The following is a 15,116-nucleotide window of genomic DNA, read 5'->3' on the forward strand; positions in this document are numbered from 1 at the left end:
ACCCGGAGGAAACCCACGCACACCACAGGGAGAACGTGCAGACTCCGCACAGACAGTGACCCAAGCCGGAAATCGAACCTGGGACCCTGGAGCTATGAAGCAATTGTGCTAACCACTATGCTACCATGCTGCCCATAGAATTTACAGTGCAGGAGGCCATTCGGCCCATCGGGTCTGCACCGGCCCTTTGGAAAGGGCACACATCTACCCTATCCCCATATCCCCATAACCCCACCAACCTTTTTTAAAAATTTTTGGACACTAAGGGTAATTTAGCAGGGCCAATCCACCTAACCTGCGCATCTTTGAACTGTGGGAGGAAACCGGAGCACCCGGAGGAAACCCACGCACACACGGAGAGACATGCAGACTCCGCACAGACAGCGACCCAAGCCAGGAATCGAACCTGGGACCCTGGAGCTGTGAAACAACCATGCTAACCACTATGCTACCATGCTGCCCTGGTATTGGCTCTTAGAATAGCCAATACGAAGGTATTGGCTCTTAGATTAGCCAATAATAATCTTTATTAGCATCACAAGTAGGCTTACATTAACACTGAAATGAAGTTACTGTGAAACAACCATGCTAACCACTATGCTACCATGCTGCCCTGGTATTGGCTCTTAGAATAGCCAATACGAAGGTATTGGCTCTTAGATTAGCCAATAATAATCTTTATTAGCATCACAAGTAGGCTTACATTAACACTGAAATGAAGTTACTGTGAAAATTCCCTGGTTCCCACACTCCGGCGCCTTTTCGGGTACAGGGAGGGAATTCACCTGACAAGCACATCTTTTGGGACTTATGGGAGGAAATTGGAGCACCCGGAGGAATCCCACAAATTACCTGCCGCGGATAATAGGAGAAGACGAGACGTGATTCGTAAAGGGGAGCTGGTTAGCTTCAAATGTACGACACCTGTTAATCGTGGTCTTGACTCTAGTAGAGGGGAAGGAGCAGGAGGTGACACTGGCATTAGATGCAGAGAAGGCATTCGATAGAATCAAATGGAAATATTTGTTTGTGGTGTTGGAGCAGTTTGGAATTGGGCCTAAATTCGCTGCTTGGGTCAAATTATTATATGCAGATCCAAGGACGAGTGTACGAACGAACAAAATGAGCTTGGGATACTTTCAACTACAGAGGGGAACGAGACAGGGGTGCCCCATGTCCCCTCTGCTATTTACTTTAGTGATAGAACCCTTGGCCAAGGCACTGAGGAGCCCGAATAAATGGAAAGGGATAATGAGGGGGTGGAACAAAGGGTATCATTATACGCCGACTATTTACGTTCCTTATATCTGACCCGATACCTACGATTGGAAACATTATGAAACTACTAAAAAGGTTCTCTGGCTGTAACTTAAATTTTGAAAAAAGTGAATGCGTTTCAATTTCAACACCGAGGGAAGGACAAAGCATGGAAGACAGGTAATTTCAATCAGTAACTAACCACTTTAAATACTTGGGGGTACAAGTAGCTGGAGTCTGGGCTCAGATGCATAAATTAAATTTTACAAGCCTGACAGCAAGGGTTAAGGAAGACTTACAAAGATGCAATAGACTGCCCCTATTGCTTGCGGGCTGGGCACAAGTGGTAAAAATAAATGTTCTGCCACGGTTGTTTTTATTTCAATGTCTCCCAGTCATTTTACCTAAAGATTTTTTATGGGGGCAGAAAGATTGAACTCTTCATTTATATTGGCTGGTGGGATCCCTCGGATTCGTAAATCGTCACTTCAGAGGGGGCGATAATTGGGCGGACTAGCTTTGCCGAACCTTAGGCACTATTACCGGGGTGGCGAATGCAGAGAAGGTTCGATGTTAGGGTAAGGAACCAGATACGGTATGGGTGCAGAGGGAGGAAGGGGCATTACAGCATGCAGGCACAGACTAATTCAGTATTTGAGGAGCTGTGAATAATACTGGACACTGTGCAATCATCAGCGAACATTCCACTTTTCATTGCTATTTCTGACTTTACGATGGAGGAAAGGGTATTTGATGAAGCTGATGCAGATGGTTAGACTAAGAACATCACTAGGCTACAGAATCCTGCAATGATGTCCTGGTGCTGAGATGATTGTCCTCCAAAAACCACAACTATCTTCTTTTGTGCTAGGTGTGACTCCAACCAGTGGAGAGTTTGCTACTTATCCCCATTGACTTCAATTTCGATGTCAAAGGCAATCAACTCTCATCTCACCTCTGAAATTCAACTCTTTTAGCCATATTTCGACCAAGGCTCTAATGTAGTCTGGAGATGAATGGCCCTCACGGAACCCGAACTAAGCATTGGTGAGAAAGTTATTGCTGTGTAAATCCTACTTCTCAGCATCATTAATGACACCTTCTATCACTTTGAGTGTAGATTGATGGGGGCAATAATTGGCCGAATTGGATTTATTCTGATTTGTGGACAATTTTCCACAGTGTCAGGTAGATGCCGGTCTTACAGCTGTCCAGGAATAGCTTGGCTAGGGACATAGCTAGTTCTGGAGCACAAGTCTTTAGTACTAGAGTCTGGGTGTTGTTTATAGTCTTTGCTGTATGTAGTCAGTCATTTCATGGTATCACTTGAACAAAATTGAATTGGCTGAAGAATGGCATCTGTAATGTTGGGAACCTCAAGAGGAGGCAGAGCTGGATCATCCACTCACCACTTCTGAACAAAGACGGTTGCAAATGCTACAACCTTGACTTTCGCATTGATGTGCTGGCCACTTTCATCATTGAGGATAGGGATGCTTATGAAGCATCCACCACCATTCATTTCTTTAAAAAAATATTTTCACTGGTATTTTCAAGAATTATAAACAATTATGTACACTGCTGGTCATGTTCATTCACTGTACAATACAGAAATGTTTGTCTTTTCCTTCCCTTGGGTTTTCCTATATACGGTCTGCTGCCATCTGGCTCGGCGTGCTCTCCAGCCCTTTCTCATCTTCCCGCCCCACCCCCTCACCCCTCCTCTCCCTGGTTGCATGTTCCTATGGTTCCCCCTTGTCTTTCTTTCCTTTCTTCTCTCTCTTTTCTTTCTAACTTTCCTGTTTCCATATCTGTTCATTGTTGCTGACCTCGAACAGGTTCTGGAACACGCCGACAAACTGCACGTTCACCAGCACCACCGGTGCCCCTTCCAGGACACTGCTGATCATGACGTACCGTCCCCCTGGTCCGTAACCGTCCTGGTCTCTGTAAATCTCGTCCTCTGATCAGTATGGCTACTCCCCTAGCCCTTGTCCCGTAGCATGAATGTTACGTCTGTCCCATCCAGCCCTCTCTTACCAGCAGTCGGTCCTTCTCCCTCAGGTGTGTCTCCTGTAGGTAGACTATGTCAGCCTTCAGGTTTCTCACGTGGGCGAAGACTCTGGATCTTTTCACCGGGCCATTAAGTTCCCTTACATTCCAGGTAACTACCCTGGTTGGGGGGGGGGGGGGGGGGGGGGGGGTCTGACACCCCCCCCAGTCCTATGGGATCAACCATACTTATCTGGTGGATGCGCCCCTGCACCCGGGGTTTCCCTTTGTTAGGGGGCCGTCCAAAATGGCCGCGGTCGCGCTCTCACCATGAGGTCAGGTCCCTGCACTCCGGGGATTCCCTTTGCCCAGGGGGGACCCAACATGGCCGCCAACTATGTGTACGCCACGTGGGTGCACCCCTGCACTCCAGGGTTTCCCTTTGCCCAGGGGCCGACCCGAGTGGCTGCTTGTGGCGCGATCTTGGTTCCTCGCCCTGTCCAAACCTGCCGAGGCCTGTGTCTGTCGCGCAGCCTTGCCTTTCTTGACTTTTTATTCCCTTTCTGTTCTGCGTGTACACCCCCCCCATCTCCATTCCCACCCCCACCCCCATCCCCCTTCTCTCTGTCCCCCCTTGTGTTCTCCCCCCCTTCTGCCCTGTCCCCAGCCCACCCCCTTTTGGCCAGACGCTCCCTCTCCCCTGAGAGGTGCACAGCAGCCTCCCTGACAGTCCTCCTCACTAGTACGGTGGCTCCTCTCCCAGTGCGAATCTAGCCCTGGCCCCATTTTACCTACCTATCTCCAACCCCTATTTCACCCCCTTGCCCGATTCCCCTAATCTTGCTCCCTGTTTCCCATCTTCAAAGTGAAAAAGGAGGCAGCATAGTACCGCGCAAAAATATAGTCCACATTACAGTCCTTGTTTTCAGTCCGTCCTCCACTCTCATTCCCTTTCTTCCTCTGTCCCTGCCGCCTTCACCGCTGCCACGTCTGTTCTCCCTCCAGGCTGTTCATTTTAAAGAACTCGTCGGCCTCCGCCGGGTTGTCGAAGTAATGTTCCTTCCCCCGGTATGTTACCCAGAGTCTGGCCAGGAGGAGCAGGCCAAATCTCACCCCTTTTTTGTAGAGCGCCGATTTCACTCTGTTGAATTTGGCCCTCTTTTTTTTTTGCCAGGTCCGCCCCAATGTCTTGGTAGACCCTGATTCTGTGCCCTTCCCATGAGCATGGCTGTCTGTCGGGCCCACCTCAGGATTTTCTCCTGGTCCTGGAATCAGTGTAGTTTTGCAATTATCGCTCTCGGCTGCTCCCCGGTTTTGGGTTTAGACCGGAGCGACCTGTGTGCCTTGTCCATCTTGGGGGGGGATTTGGAAAGCCTTCCCTCCCAACTAGATTGCCCAGCAGATGGGTGATGTAGCCCGTTGGGTCCCTTCCCTCAATCCCTCTGGCAGACCTACGATGCGGTCGTTTGCCGCCTGTACCTGTTCTCCTGGTCCTCGACCTTCCCTTTTATGTTCCCCTGAGCCGCCACCGACCTCCTCACCTCAGCCTCCAGAGCCAATATCCTGTCGCTCTCATCCATTGACGCCTTCTCCAGGTCCAGGATCGTCTTGTCCAGGGCCTCCACCTTCCGTCCCAGGCCTTCTATGCTGTGCTGAAGGGTGGCTATCGCGTCCATCACCACCACCTGGAACTCCAGCTTGAGTGCTTCTTTCATAGCGGTCAGTTACTTTTTTAAAACGTTCTTCCACCCGTCCCCGTGTAGTAGGGGATGTCGTTGTCCACTCCTGCTCCGCCGTTCGGGTCGCATATCTTTCCCCTTCCTGGTTCGCCTGGACCTCTTGCCCTTTTCCTCCGCTTCTGCCTCTGCCTTCTCGTTGTCCCTCAAACTGCTTTTTGCAGGCATCTTCTTTCCTTCTCGCGCTGTTGATGCCTTATGTATTTGGGGGAATTGTAGGTGGCTTTATGGGCCAAAAACTCAAATAAATTCACTGTGTTGGGTCCAACTGGGAGGAGAGCCACCTGACGTGTGTCCACTCAGCACATCGCCGCCACTGGTGACTGGAAGTGGCAGGACTGCAGAGCTTGGATGTGAACCATTGGTTGTGGGAGTGCTTTGCTTTATTACATGCTGCTCCCACTGTTCAGCAATTTTGGAATCCTATAGCGTAGCTTCGCCAGGTGGGCAAATCATTTTTTTTAATAAATGTTTTTTTAATGGGATTTTGAACAAAGTATATTTACCGTTATGTACACAGAATAAGACAAATGAAGAGCACACACAAACATACCAACAACAAAAAAATTACTGGTAGGGTATTATGCACCAGCTCAACAGAAGCAACTCTGTACAATTGGCAATATTATTTTTAACACATAAGTAGGCACTGTTTGTGTGTGCGTGTGGGGGGTAGGTTCTCCTGGCATTGCTGTCCTGTTGAAAGTTCATTTATGTAGGATTGGAATCCCCTGTCTGGACATTGTGAAATAAGAAAATGCCCCACACAAGTACTGTAAATAAAAAGCCAAACCTCAACACAAAGTACACAGAGAGATTAACTTCAAACACTCCAATTTGCAACAGAACTGCTACTATTAAAGGATCGGAAATGGGGATATTATCACAACAGTGGCACAAGATAACTGCCATCAGATAACCCAGTCAAGAAGCTGAAGAGGCCATTGTTACCAGCAAACGGACAACAGCCATCACACAACTGTTTTGTGGCAGTTAACGAAGGCAGAGGCTCCGCCATGCATATCACCTCAAAGGAATCCATTGTTTTTGGTTATGGAAATAGCATCAGCACTGAGTGAGTTTGTCTGGATCAGGACTTGTAATATACTAAAAAGATTGAAGGTGCTAAGCACTGACAGCTGATGGTTTCAGGAAATGTGTTTATGATATTCTGATAAGAATAATCATAAAAAGGATAAGATCGAAGGATCTGGAACAGTCACCCTGGCCTGAAGTTCACACCTGAATAGCCAACCACATGGAGGGGCTGCAAGCTAGCAGCCAAATCCGAAGGGTATTGGGGCTGAGGTTTTGAAGTAACTTAAGGGCAACAGCCAATTCCGGAAAGGTCTGGGGCTGAAACTTGGGGTTTTACCTGTTGCTTTTTAAGTAGAGGCTTTCTAATAAGTTGTGTTGACATTGTGCTTAAGTGGAAGCAGAGGGTAAATTGTGGAGGGATTCAAAGCAGACTGACCAATTAAGACCAGTTTTACACTAGTTTAGAGCTCTCTATTAGGATGTTACAAATTTTTTTTAAAAGTAAACTACAAGTTTGTGGTTGCGCCAATTCGCATGTCTGTGTAATTTTGTCCTTTATAAAATCCTAAAGTCAAGAACTATCTGTTAGGGGACATAGGACCTACATTTACACCGTATCAACTGTATTATCCTCAACAACCCTCTTTGTTACCTCTTCAATAAAATGCAGAGGAGCAAAACAGAGTCCAACTACACAAAATATTAGATTCCTATATTTTTATTAAAAGCTAGCAGGCATGTACAAAAAACAATCAAAAACAGTAATGGAATTGGGCTACATCCCAAGCAGACAAGAATACAATGGGGAGGAATTTATACTTTAATTGTATCAATCCTTGCTCAGACCCCTTCATGGGGTACTGCATTATGTTTTGGATGCTGTACCTTAGTCCGTGGAAAGGGTGCAATGTACGTTCCACAGAATGATACCAAGGCTTCAGGGGTTTGTCGTGTGAGAGTATCTTTAAGAAATGGATGTTTAAGCAATGTACCTTTAAGAAATTGAGCTGATCATATTACTGAAGTGATGTCAGAGGGTGGGGGGAGCTGAGCTCACTTCTGCTTTTGGTTTCAGTTTGACGAGAAAGCTGGGAGTGTCTGTGTGTTTTGCTGAGAGCTGCAGGAAGAAAACACAGAGCTTGCTGAGAGCTGCAGGAAGAAAACACAGAGCTTGCTGAGAGCTGCAGGAAGAAAACACAGAGCTGGTCTGTTGATGTCTGCAAATCCAAAGACTATAAATATATTGAATGTAACCTCATGTCTGTTTTTGACGGTTGAAGTCTTTTGGATGTTTAAAGGAACAGTTTGAATGATTATTTAGTGTTGTAGTCTTTTGGGGTTATCTTTGAAGTAATGGGTGTTAAGATATTCAATGTTTGTTTTTTAAAGATTAAGTTGAGTTCATAGAATAAACATTGTTTTGTTTTAAAAACTATTTGTCCATAATTGCTGTACCACACCTGGAGAGTACGCCTTGTGCTTCCCACACCGCAATCTATTAAAAGTTGTGGGTCGGTTGAACTCCATGAAACACTTTGGGGTTATGTAAACCCAGACCCATAACAATTGGGGGCTCGAGGGGGATAAAAGTCTAGCTATTGGATTGGCTTTTGTGAACTTATAGACAGTGGGATTGTTGCTTTTCCGGTGTGATATTTTAGTTTAAGTGGGGAGTGTGTTGTGGACAACGGCTCTTTCAGAGGTTCTGAAGACGGTCACACGGAGTACCTTATGGACAGAGACTAAAAGCAGACTGTTAGATTTGGCAAAAACATTGCAGTTAACAGTACCTGACAAAATGCGAAAAGGTGAGGTAATTATGGCGGTGGTTAAGTATTTAGAGTTACCTGAAATACCGTTTGAATCATTGCAAATGGCAAAAATTCAGTTGCAAATTAAACAAATGGAACATGAGAAAGAATTAAAGCAGTTTGAATACAAAAGAGAGAGAGAGGAAAAAGAGAGAGAGAGGAAAAAGGAAGAGAGCGGAAAAAGAAAGAGACAGAGAGGAAAAGGAAAGAGAGAGAGGAAAAAGAAAAGGAGAGAGAAGAAAGGCGAAAAGAAATAGCCCTAGCGGAACAAAAAGAAAAAGAAAGGGAGATACAGATCAGGGAAAAAGATAAAGAGAGAGAGTTAGAACTTCAGAAAATGGCCATGAAACATGACAGTCAGTTAAAATTGGCAGATGTAAAGGGAAACATACAGTTGGATGATCGTGATGAGGATAGTGAGAAAGAGCGTCATAGTCGAAGGCTTGGTGGGAATCTATTTAAATATGTCCAAGCATTGTCAAGGTTTGCCCAGAAGGAGGTGGAAGACTTTTTCATTTTGTTTGAGAAGGTAGCTAAACAAATGAAATGGCCACAGGACATGTGGGTATTACTGATTCAAACAAAGCTGGTAGGTAGAGCTAGTGAAGTGTTTGCATCACTACCGGAGGAGGTATCTAGAACGTATGAGGAGGTGAAAAAAATCCATCTTAGGTGCATATGAACTAGTGCCTGAAGCCTACAGACATAGGTTTAGAAATTTAAGGAAAGAATTTTGTCAAACATACATGGAGTTTGAAAGGCTCAAACAGTAATTTTGATAGGTGGATAAGGGCTTTGAAAATAGATCAAACGTATGAAGCTCTCAGAGAAATTATACTTTTGGAGGAGTTTAAAAATTTAATTCCTGATGTAGTGAGAACTCATGTGGAAGAGAGCAGAGGGTTAAAACTGTGCGATTAGCAGCAGAAATGGCAGATGATTATGAATTAGTTCATAAATCAAAGCTTGGTTTCCGACATCAGTTTCAGCCGGTGAGGGATAGAAACTGGGGACATGAGAAATACTCAAGCGGTAAAGGTAAAGGTGATCTGATGGGAGATAATAACGAGAGTGTACCTCAGATTAAAAAAGAAATCCAGGAGGGCGGAAGAGACATGAAAAGTTTCAGATGTTTTCACTGTAATAAACTAGGCCATGTAAAGTCACAGTGTTGGTGGTTGAAGAAAAGCACTGGGAAGGCTGATGTGGTAAAACAGGATAAGACAGTGGGGTTTGTTAAAGCAGTAAAGGAAAGCCCAAATGAAGCGAAGGAGGTGCAAAAGATTGTACAGCCTGATCAAGAGGTGATTGATAAGAAGGTGCCAGATGTCTTTAAATAATTTACTTGTGTGGGTATAGTTTACTCATGTGTATCAGGAGGAGCAGGTAAAGAAGTCACAATTTTAAGCGATATGGGAGCCAGTCAATCTTTAATGGTAAGAGATGAGGAATTATGTAGTTTGGGAAGAATGTTACCAGAAAAGGTGGTAATATGTGGAATTCAGGGTGAGAGGAGTAGCATTCCATTATTTAAGGTAAGGTTGGAAAGTCCAGTGAAGAGTGGTGAAGTGGTAGTAGGAGTAATAGAGAAACTATCTTGTCCAGGAATACAGTTTATTTTGGGTAATGATATAGCTGGATCGCAGGTGGGAGTGATGCCTACTGTGGTTGATAAGCCAGTGGAAAATCAATCAACTGAAGTGTTGAAGGACGAAAATCCTGGGATTTTTCCGGATTGTGTAGTAACAAGGTCGCAAAATCACAGGTAAAGACAAGAGGAGAAATCAATGAGTGAAGATGAAGTTGAAGTGCAATTATCAAAAACGATTTTTGATCAGATGGTTGAAAAAGGACAAGAACAGGTGGAGGATGAGGCGGATATTTTTAGTTCAGGAAAATTGGCGGAGTTACAACAGAAAGATGTAGAAATAAAACGGATATATAAGAAAGCCTATACGGAAGAGGAATCTGAGAGTATACCAGAGTGTTATTACCATAAAAGTGATGTCTTGATGAGAAAATGGAGACCTGTACATATGCAGGCGGATGAAAAGTGCGCAGAAGTTCATCAAGTAGTATTGCCGGTAGGGAAGAGAAAGGAGGTGTTGCGAGTGGCACATGAGGTACCAGTGGGAGGTCATTTGGGGATAAGGAAAACTCAAGCTAAAATCCAGAAACATTTTTATTGGCCTGGACTACATAAAAATGTAGTTAAATTCTGTCAATCATGTCACACATGTCAAGTGATAGGGAAACCTCAAGCAGCGATAAAACCAGCGCCCTTAATACCCATTCCAGCATTTGAGGAACCTTTTACAAGGGTCCTAATTGATTGTGTAGGACCGCTTCCTAAAACAAAAAGTGGGAATCAATATCTTTTGACTATAATGGATGTGTCTACTAGGTTTCCAGAGGCCATTCCAGTATGTAATATTACAGCTAAAAAGATTGTGGAGGAGTTACTTAAATTCTTTACTAGATATGGACTACCCACAGAAATTCAATCGGATCAAGGATCAAATTTTACCTCAAAGTTATTCAAAGAAGTTCTGGATAGTTTAGGAATAAAACAATTTAAATTAACTGCGTACCATCCAGAATCACAGGGAGTGTTAGAAAGGTGGCATCAGACATTAAAGACAATGTTGAGGGCTTATTGTCAAGATTATCCAGAGGATTGGGATAAAGAATTCCATTCGTACTGTTTGCAATTAGGGATGCACCTAAAGAGTCAACCAAATGTAGTCCTTTTGAGCAATTTTTGGTCATGAGGTAAGAGGACCCTTAAATTAATTAAAGAAAAATTGGTGGGTGAGAAATCGGAAATTACACTATTGGATTACGTGTCAAATTTTAGGGAATGATTAAATAGAGCAGATGAATTGGCTAGACAACATTTGAAAGTTGCACAAAATGTGATGAAATGGATAGCGGACAAGAAATCCAAAATTCGTAGTTTTGCCAGTGGAGATAAAGTTTTAGTGTTGTTACCAGTGGTAGGTGAACCTTTAAAAGCTAGGTTTTGTGGACCTTATCAGATTGAAAGGAAATTAAGTGAGGTGAATTATGTGGTAAAAACACCAGATAGAAGGAAGACTCACCGAGTGTGTCATGTGAATATGCTTAAAAGGTACTTTGAAAGGGAAGGAGAGAAAAAGGAGGTTTTAATGATTCTAACTCAAAGTGACAAACCAAATCCAGATGACTGTGAATTTGACATACCTCAAATTAAATTGGAAAATGAGGATGTTCTTAAAAACTGGGATAAATTGTTGAGTTATCTTCCAGAGGAAAAACGAACTGACCTGAAAGAGTTATTGATATCACATGGGCAAGTTTGTAGAGATAAATTGGGAAGTACTAAAATGGCTATACATGATGTAGATGTGGGAAATGCTGTTCCAATCAAACAACATCCATATAGACTTAACCCTTTAAAATTGGCACAGGTTAACAAAGAGATTGAAAGTATGCTTAAAAATGGCATAATCAAAGTGGGTTGCAGCCAATGGAGCTCACCCATAGTGATGGTACCTAAACCAGACGGTACCCAACGGTTGTGTGTGGACTGTCGAAAGGCGAATGCAGTTACAAGAACGGACTCTTACCCTATCCCACGTTTGAAGGATTGCATTGAGAAAGTGGGACAATCTGCTTTTATTTCCGACTTCCAGACATGGAATGAACATTCAAAACATCGTATGGAGTTCTTCGATCGACTTCAGGCGGCAGGTTTGGTGATGATCCTTGCCGAAAGTGAATTTGGAGAAGCCCGAATCACTTTCCTTGAGGAGTTTCCGATACCCTCAAGACGAAAGGAAATAATGCAATCTCTTCGCATGAATGAATTTGATCGAATCTTTGTGCAAAAGATGTGTAGCGTGGTTGCTCCACTGATGGAATTGCTGAAGAAACATAAAAAATTTCAATGGACAGGGGACTTTCAACAGGCATTTGACTGCCTGAAAGCTGTGATCACCAATGTTCCTGTATTGGAGAATTGTAAGGGGCTCTGTGGTCAGATTGAACTACAGTATATGATTCTAAAGAGAAATGCCGAGGAGTAGAGGAATGGATGGATCGTGCAAAGACCTTCTTGTTCAAAGAGACTGTTAATTGAGAAGGATTTCGGCTGGAGGAAGAAGAACGAAGAAAAAAAAAGAATGGACTATATTAATATACCTGTTTGCGTGTGTTGTTTATTTTGAACCGGTAAAGTGTTTTTACTGTGTGCATTTCTTAATTGATGATGCAAAGGTGAAAAATGAAACCACCTTGAAGTGGATGGTTTTTTTTTTCTTGGGGGGAGGTGTCATGTGAGAGTACCTTTAAGAAATGGATGTTTAAGCAATGTACCTTTAAGAAATGGAGCTGATCATATTACTGAAGTGATGTCAGAGGGTGGGGAGAGCTGAGCTCACTTCTGCTTTTGGTTTCAGTTTGACGAGAAAGCTGGGAGTGTCTGTGTGTTTTGCTGAGAGCTGCAGGAAGAAAACACAGACCTTGCTGAGAGCTGCAGGAAGAAAACACAGCTTGCTGAGAGCTGCAGGAAGAAAACATAGAGCTGGTCTGTTGATGTCTGCAAATCCAAAGACTATAAATAGAATGTAACCTCATGTCTGTTTTTGAAGGTTGAAGTCTTTTGGATGTTTAAAGGAACAGTTTGAAGGATTATTTAGTGTTGTAGTCTTTTGGGGATATCTTTGAAGTAATGGGTGTTAAGATATTCAATGTTTGTTTTTTAAAGGTTAAGTTGAGTTCATAGAATAAACATTGTTTTGTTTTAAAAACCATTTGTCCATAATTGCTGTATCACACCTGGAGAGTACGTCGTGTGCTTCCCACACCACAATCTATTAAAAGGTGTGGGTCGGTTGAACCCCATGAAACACTTTGGGGTTCTGTAAACCCGGACCCATAACAGGTTAAATTATGAGGGCAGATTGCATAAATGTGGTATTTATTACTTTGAGTTTAGAAGGTTGAAGAGTAATACAATCTAGGTATTTAAAATGATTAAGGAATTTAGTAACATATATACAAAGAAACTGCTTTCTCTGATGGAGAGTCCAGACAAAGGAACATATAATTCAAAATAGAGTAAAATAGAGTTCGGACATTTAGGAATGAAATTGAAGCTCTTTCTTTTTCGGACTGTTAGATATTCGTTATGTATGGGTATTAAGGAATATGGAGAAAAGGTAAATGGCGTTTGAGGTGCCAACCAGCTATCATTTGTGGTGGGGGTAGGCGTGAGTGGCTCAAAAACCTGCTCCTGTTCATAAATGGTATTAAAATAAAATAGAATCAAGGTTGACAACTCACCAAAAGAATAGAAATATTTGAAATCCAAATGCAGTTTCAATTCCAGTAACTTAGTTTTCAAAATTTAAGTCATTCACAAAATCTTTTCTTCCTTCATTTCCCACCATTGCTCCCTCCCCCTTCCACCTCCCCGTACCAGCCTCCCCGAACAGGCGGTGGAATGTGGCAACTAGGGGCTTTTCGCTGTAACTTCATTTGAAGCCTACTTGTGACAATAAGCAATTTTCATTTCACTTTTTCACCTCTCCAAAGGTTTGGGATATTTATTGAGTGGCCATCTTTAATGCATAAATTGTGACAATGTCCTTTTAAAGAGTTTTAGAGCCCAACCTAATCCTCTCCATAGATATATATTTCAACCAGTTGTTCCAAGAATCTCAGCTGATTGTCTCCTCTGCAACCCAAGAGATTAATGCCAATTGTAGTACCCTGACCACCACCTTGGCTGAGTTCAGCTAACTCAACATATAATGGGATTAAAAGTTGGAACATTCCTTGTCTGTGTGGGTCAGATATTCGTTAGCACTGCTATCAGATAAATCTGGATCATTTAACCATTTGGGTAAAAGAAATGATGGCATGCTGAACAATTAAGTACAAAACTCGTTCGGTACCTGTCATTGGGTCAAATAGTTGGTTTGCTTCCAGGTCTGTGAATGTGTTGAAACAGGTGGGACATTTAAAAGAGGCTCTGTTGGTGGAATCCCGTTCATCGGTTTCAATCCTTCGCCTCATGTGGTCAAGTTTGTACTTCACCACGTTCACCAGAAGGCGGTAGTTTATGAAGTAATAATTATGTCTAGTAGTCTTACCATCAGGAGCAGTTTCAACTCGCATTCTACTTTTAATAAATTTGTCATTTTTCAGTGTATTCAAAACCGCTCGCAGTTGTTTGCGGTCGAATTTCAGTAGCTCCAACATGTCTTCCTCTTTGACACAGGGGTTTCTAATGAGAATGTCCAGGGCCAATGCATGTTCCAACCCATAAAATCCTCTTACAACATATTTGGCAAGACGTTTCAAAGCTGCAGGCACCTCAGTCACAACATCTGGATCAGTCATCTTTGACCTTTGGATTTATAAAAGAAAATTCATTCAAAATTAGAAACTCACACAACAGGAATACACATACAAACACAGACACCATTACTCTGAGGCAAATTGTATATGGACAATAAATTTAACCAAGCTATACTGTCAGGTTGTTAAGTACACTGTTAAGGCAAGATAATCTCTTGGTTTGCATTTCTGCTGTCAGAAGTAGTCATCTACAATGATAATCTAATTTTTAACAATTGCACTTTATTTTGTAGCTGTCAGTACGTTTGCTGTCGACAGGACCAAATGTGGCCCATTGGTGAAGGGAATGCACCTTTGATAATAGAAAAAAATAACAAAGGAAATGCGTTATCCTATAAAACCATTCGATGCCACAACTAGTTTTGAATGCTCTTTTGGTTTCCAACTGATGATACAAATTTATAAAGATCTGTCTTGTGATGGCTTAAACATGTTTCAGTTGAGACCATCGCAACTGACAGGCAGTAAATTTTCCATGCCATCAGTCAGGACTAGATTCAATCCAAATTCCAGAAATGCAATGTGCTAACCAATAATTGAGGTCGACAACTTGTTTACCTCCCAACTAGCTTCTCTTGTCCTCTCCTAAATGGTAGTAACCCATGCTGGGCACTCTTCAAAGTGTGTCACAGCAGCCCATTAATTGCCTCCCACAAGTGACCACTTTCATAAATATTGAACAGTGTCTCAGCTGTATTTATTTATTTGTTACTGAAGCCAATGTGAAATGATCATCTCAGATATCAAAGAATAGCAGATATGGATTATTTCTTGTTCCGATCCACAGGGCACACATAGTTGGTTGATCTTGCTTCAGATTCTCATATTCCAGTCTTTCTGTAACCTACCTTTACAATTAGGATTAATTTTAATTGTC

General features: G+C 42.8%; 1 protein-coding gene across 3 annotated transcripts in view; it reads right to left on the bottom strand.

The window, feature by feature from the left end:
- gtf2e1 (general transcription factor IIE, polypeptide 1, alpha) overlaps positions 1-15,116 on the bottom strand; it is a 112,338-nt gene that overhangs the window by 70,305 nt on the left and 26,917 nt on the right. For 2 of the 3 annotated variants that reach the window (XM_072513713.1, XM_072513714.1), the window contains exon 2: positions 13,774-14,228. In XM_072513713.1, coding sequence (XP_072369814.1) covers positions 13,774-14,221 — 448 coding nt within the window. In that variant the 5' untranslated portion in view covers positions 14,222-14,228. The remainder of the gene's footprint in view (positions 1-13,773; positions 14,229-15,116) is intronic. The other variant, XM_072513715.1, reaches the window with a different exon arrangement.

Source organism: Scyliorhinus torazame, chromosome 8 (genome assembly GCF_047496885.1).
Source record: "Scyliorhinus torazame isolate Kashiwa2021f chromosome 8, sScyTor2.1, whole genome shotgun sequence".
Lineage (NCBI taxonomy): Eukaryota > Metazoa > Chordata > Chondrichthyes > Carcharhiniformes > Scyliorhinidae > Scyliorhinus > Scyliorhinus torazame.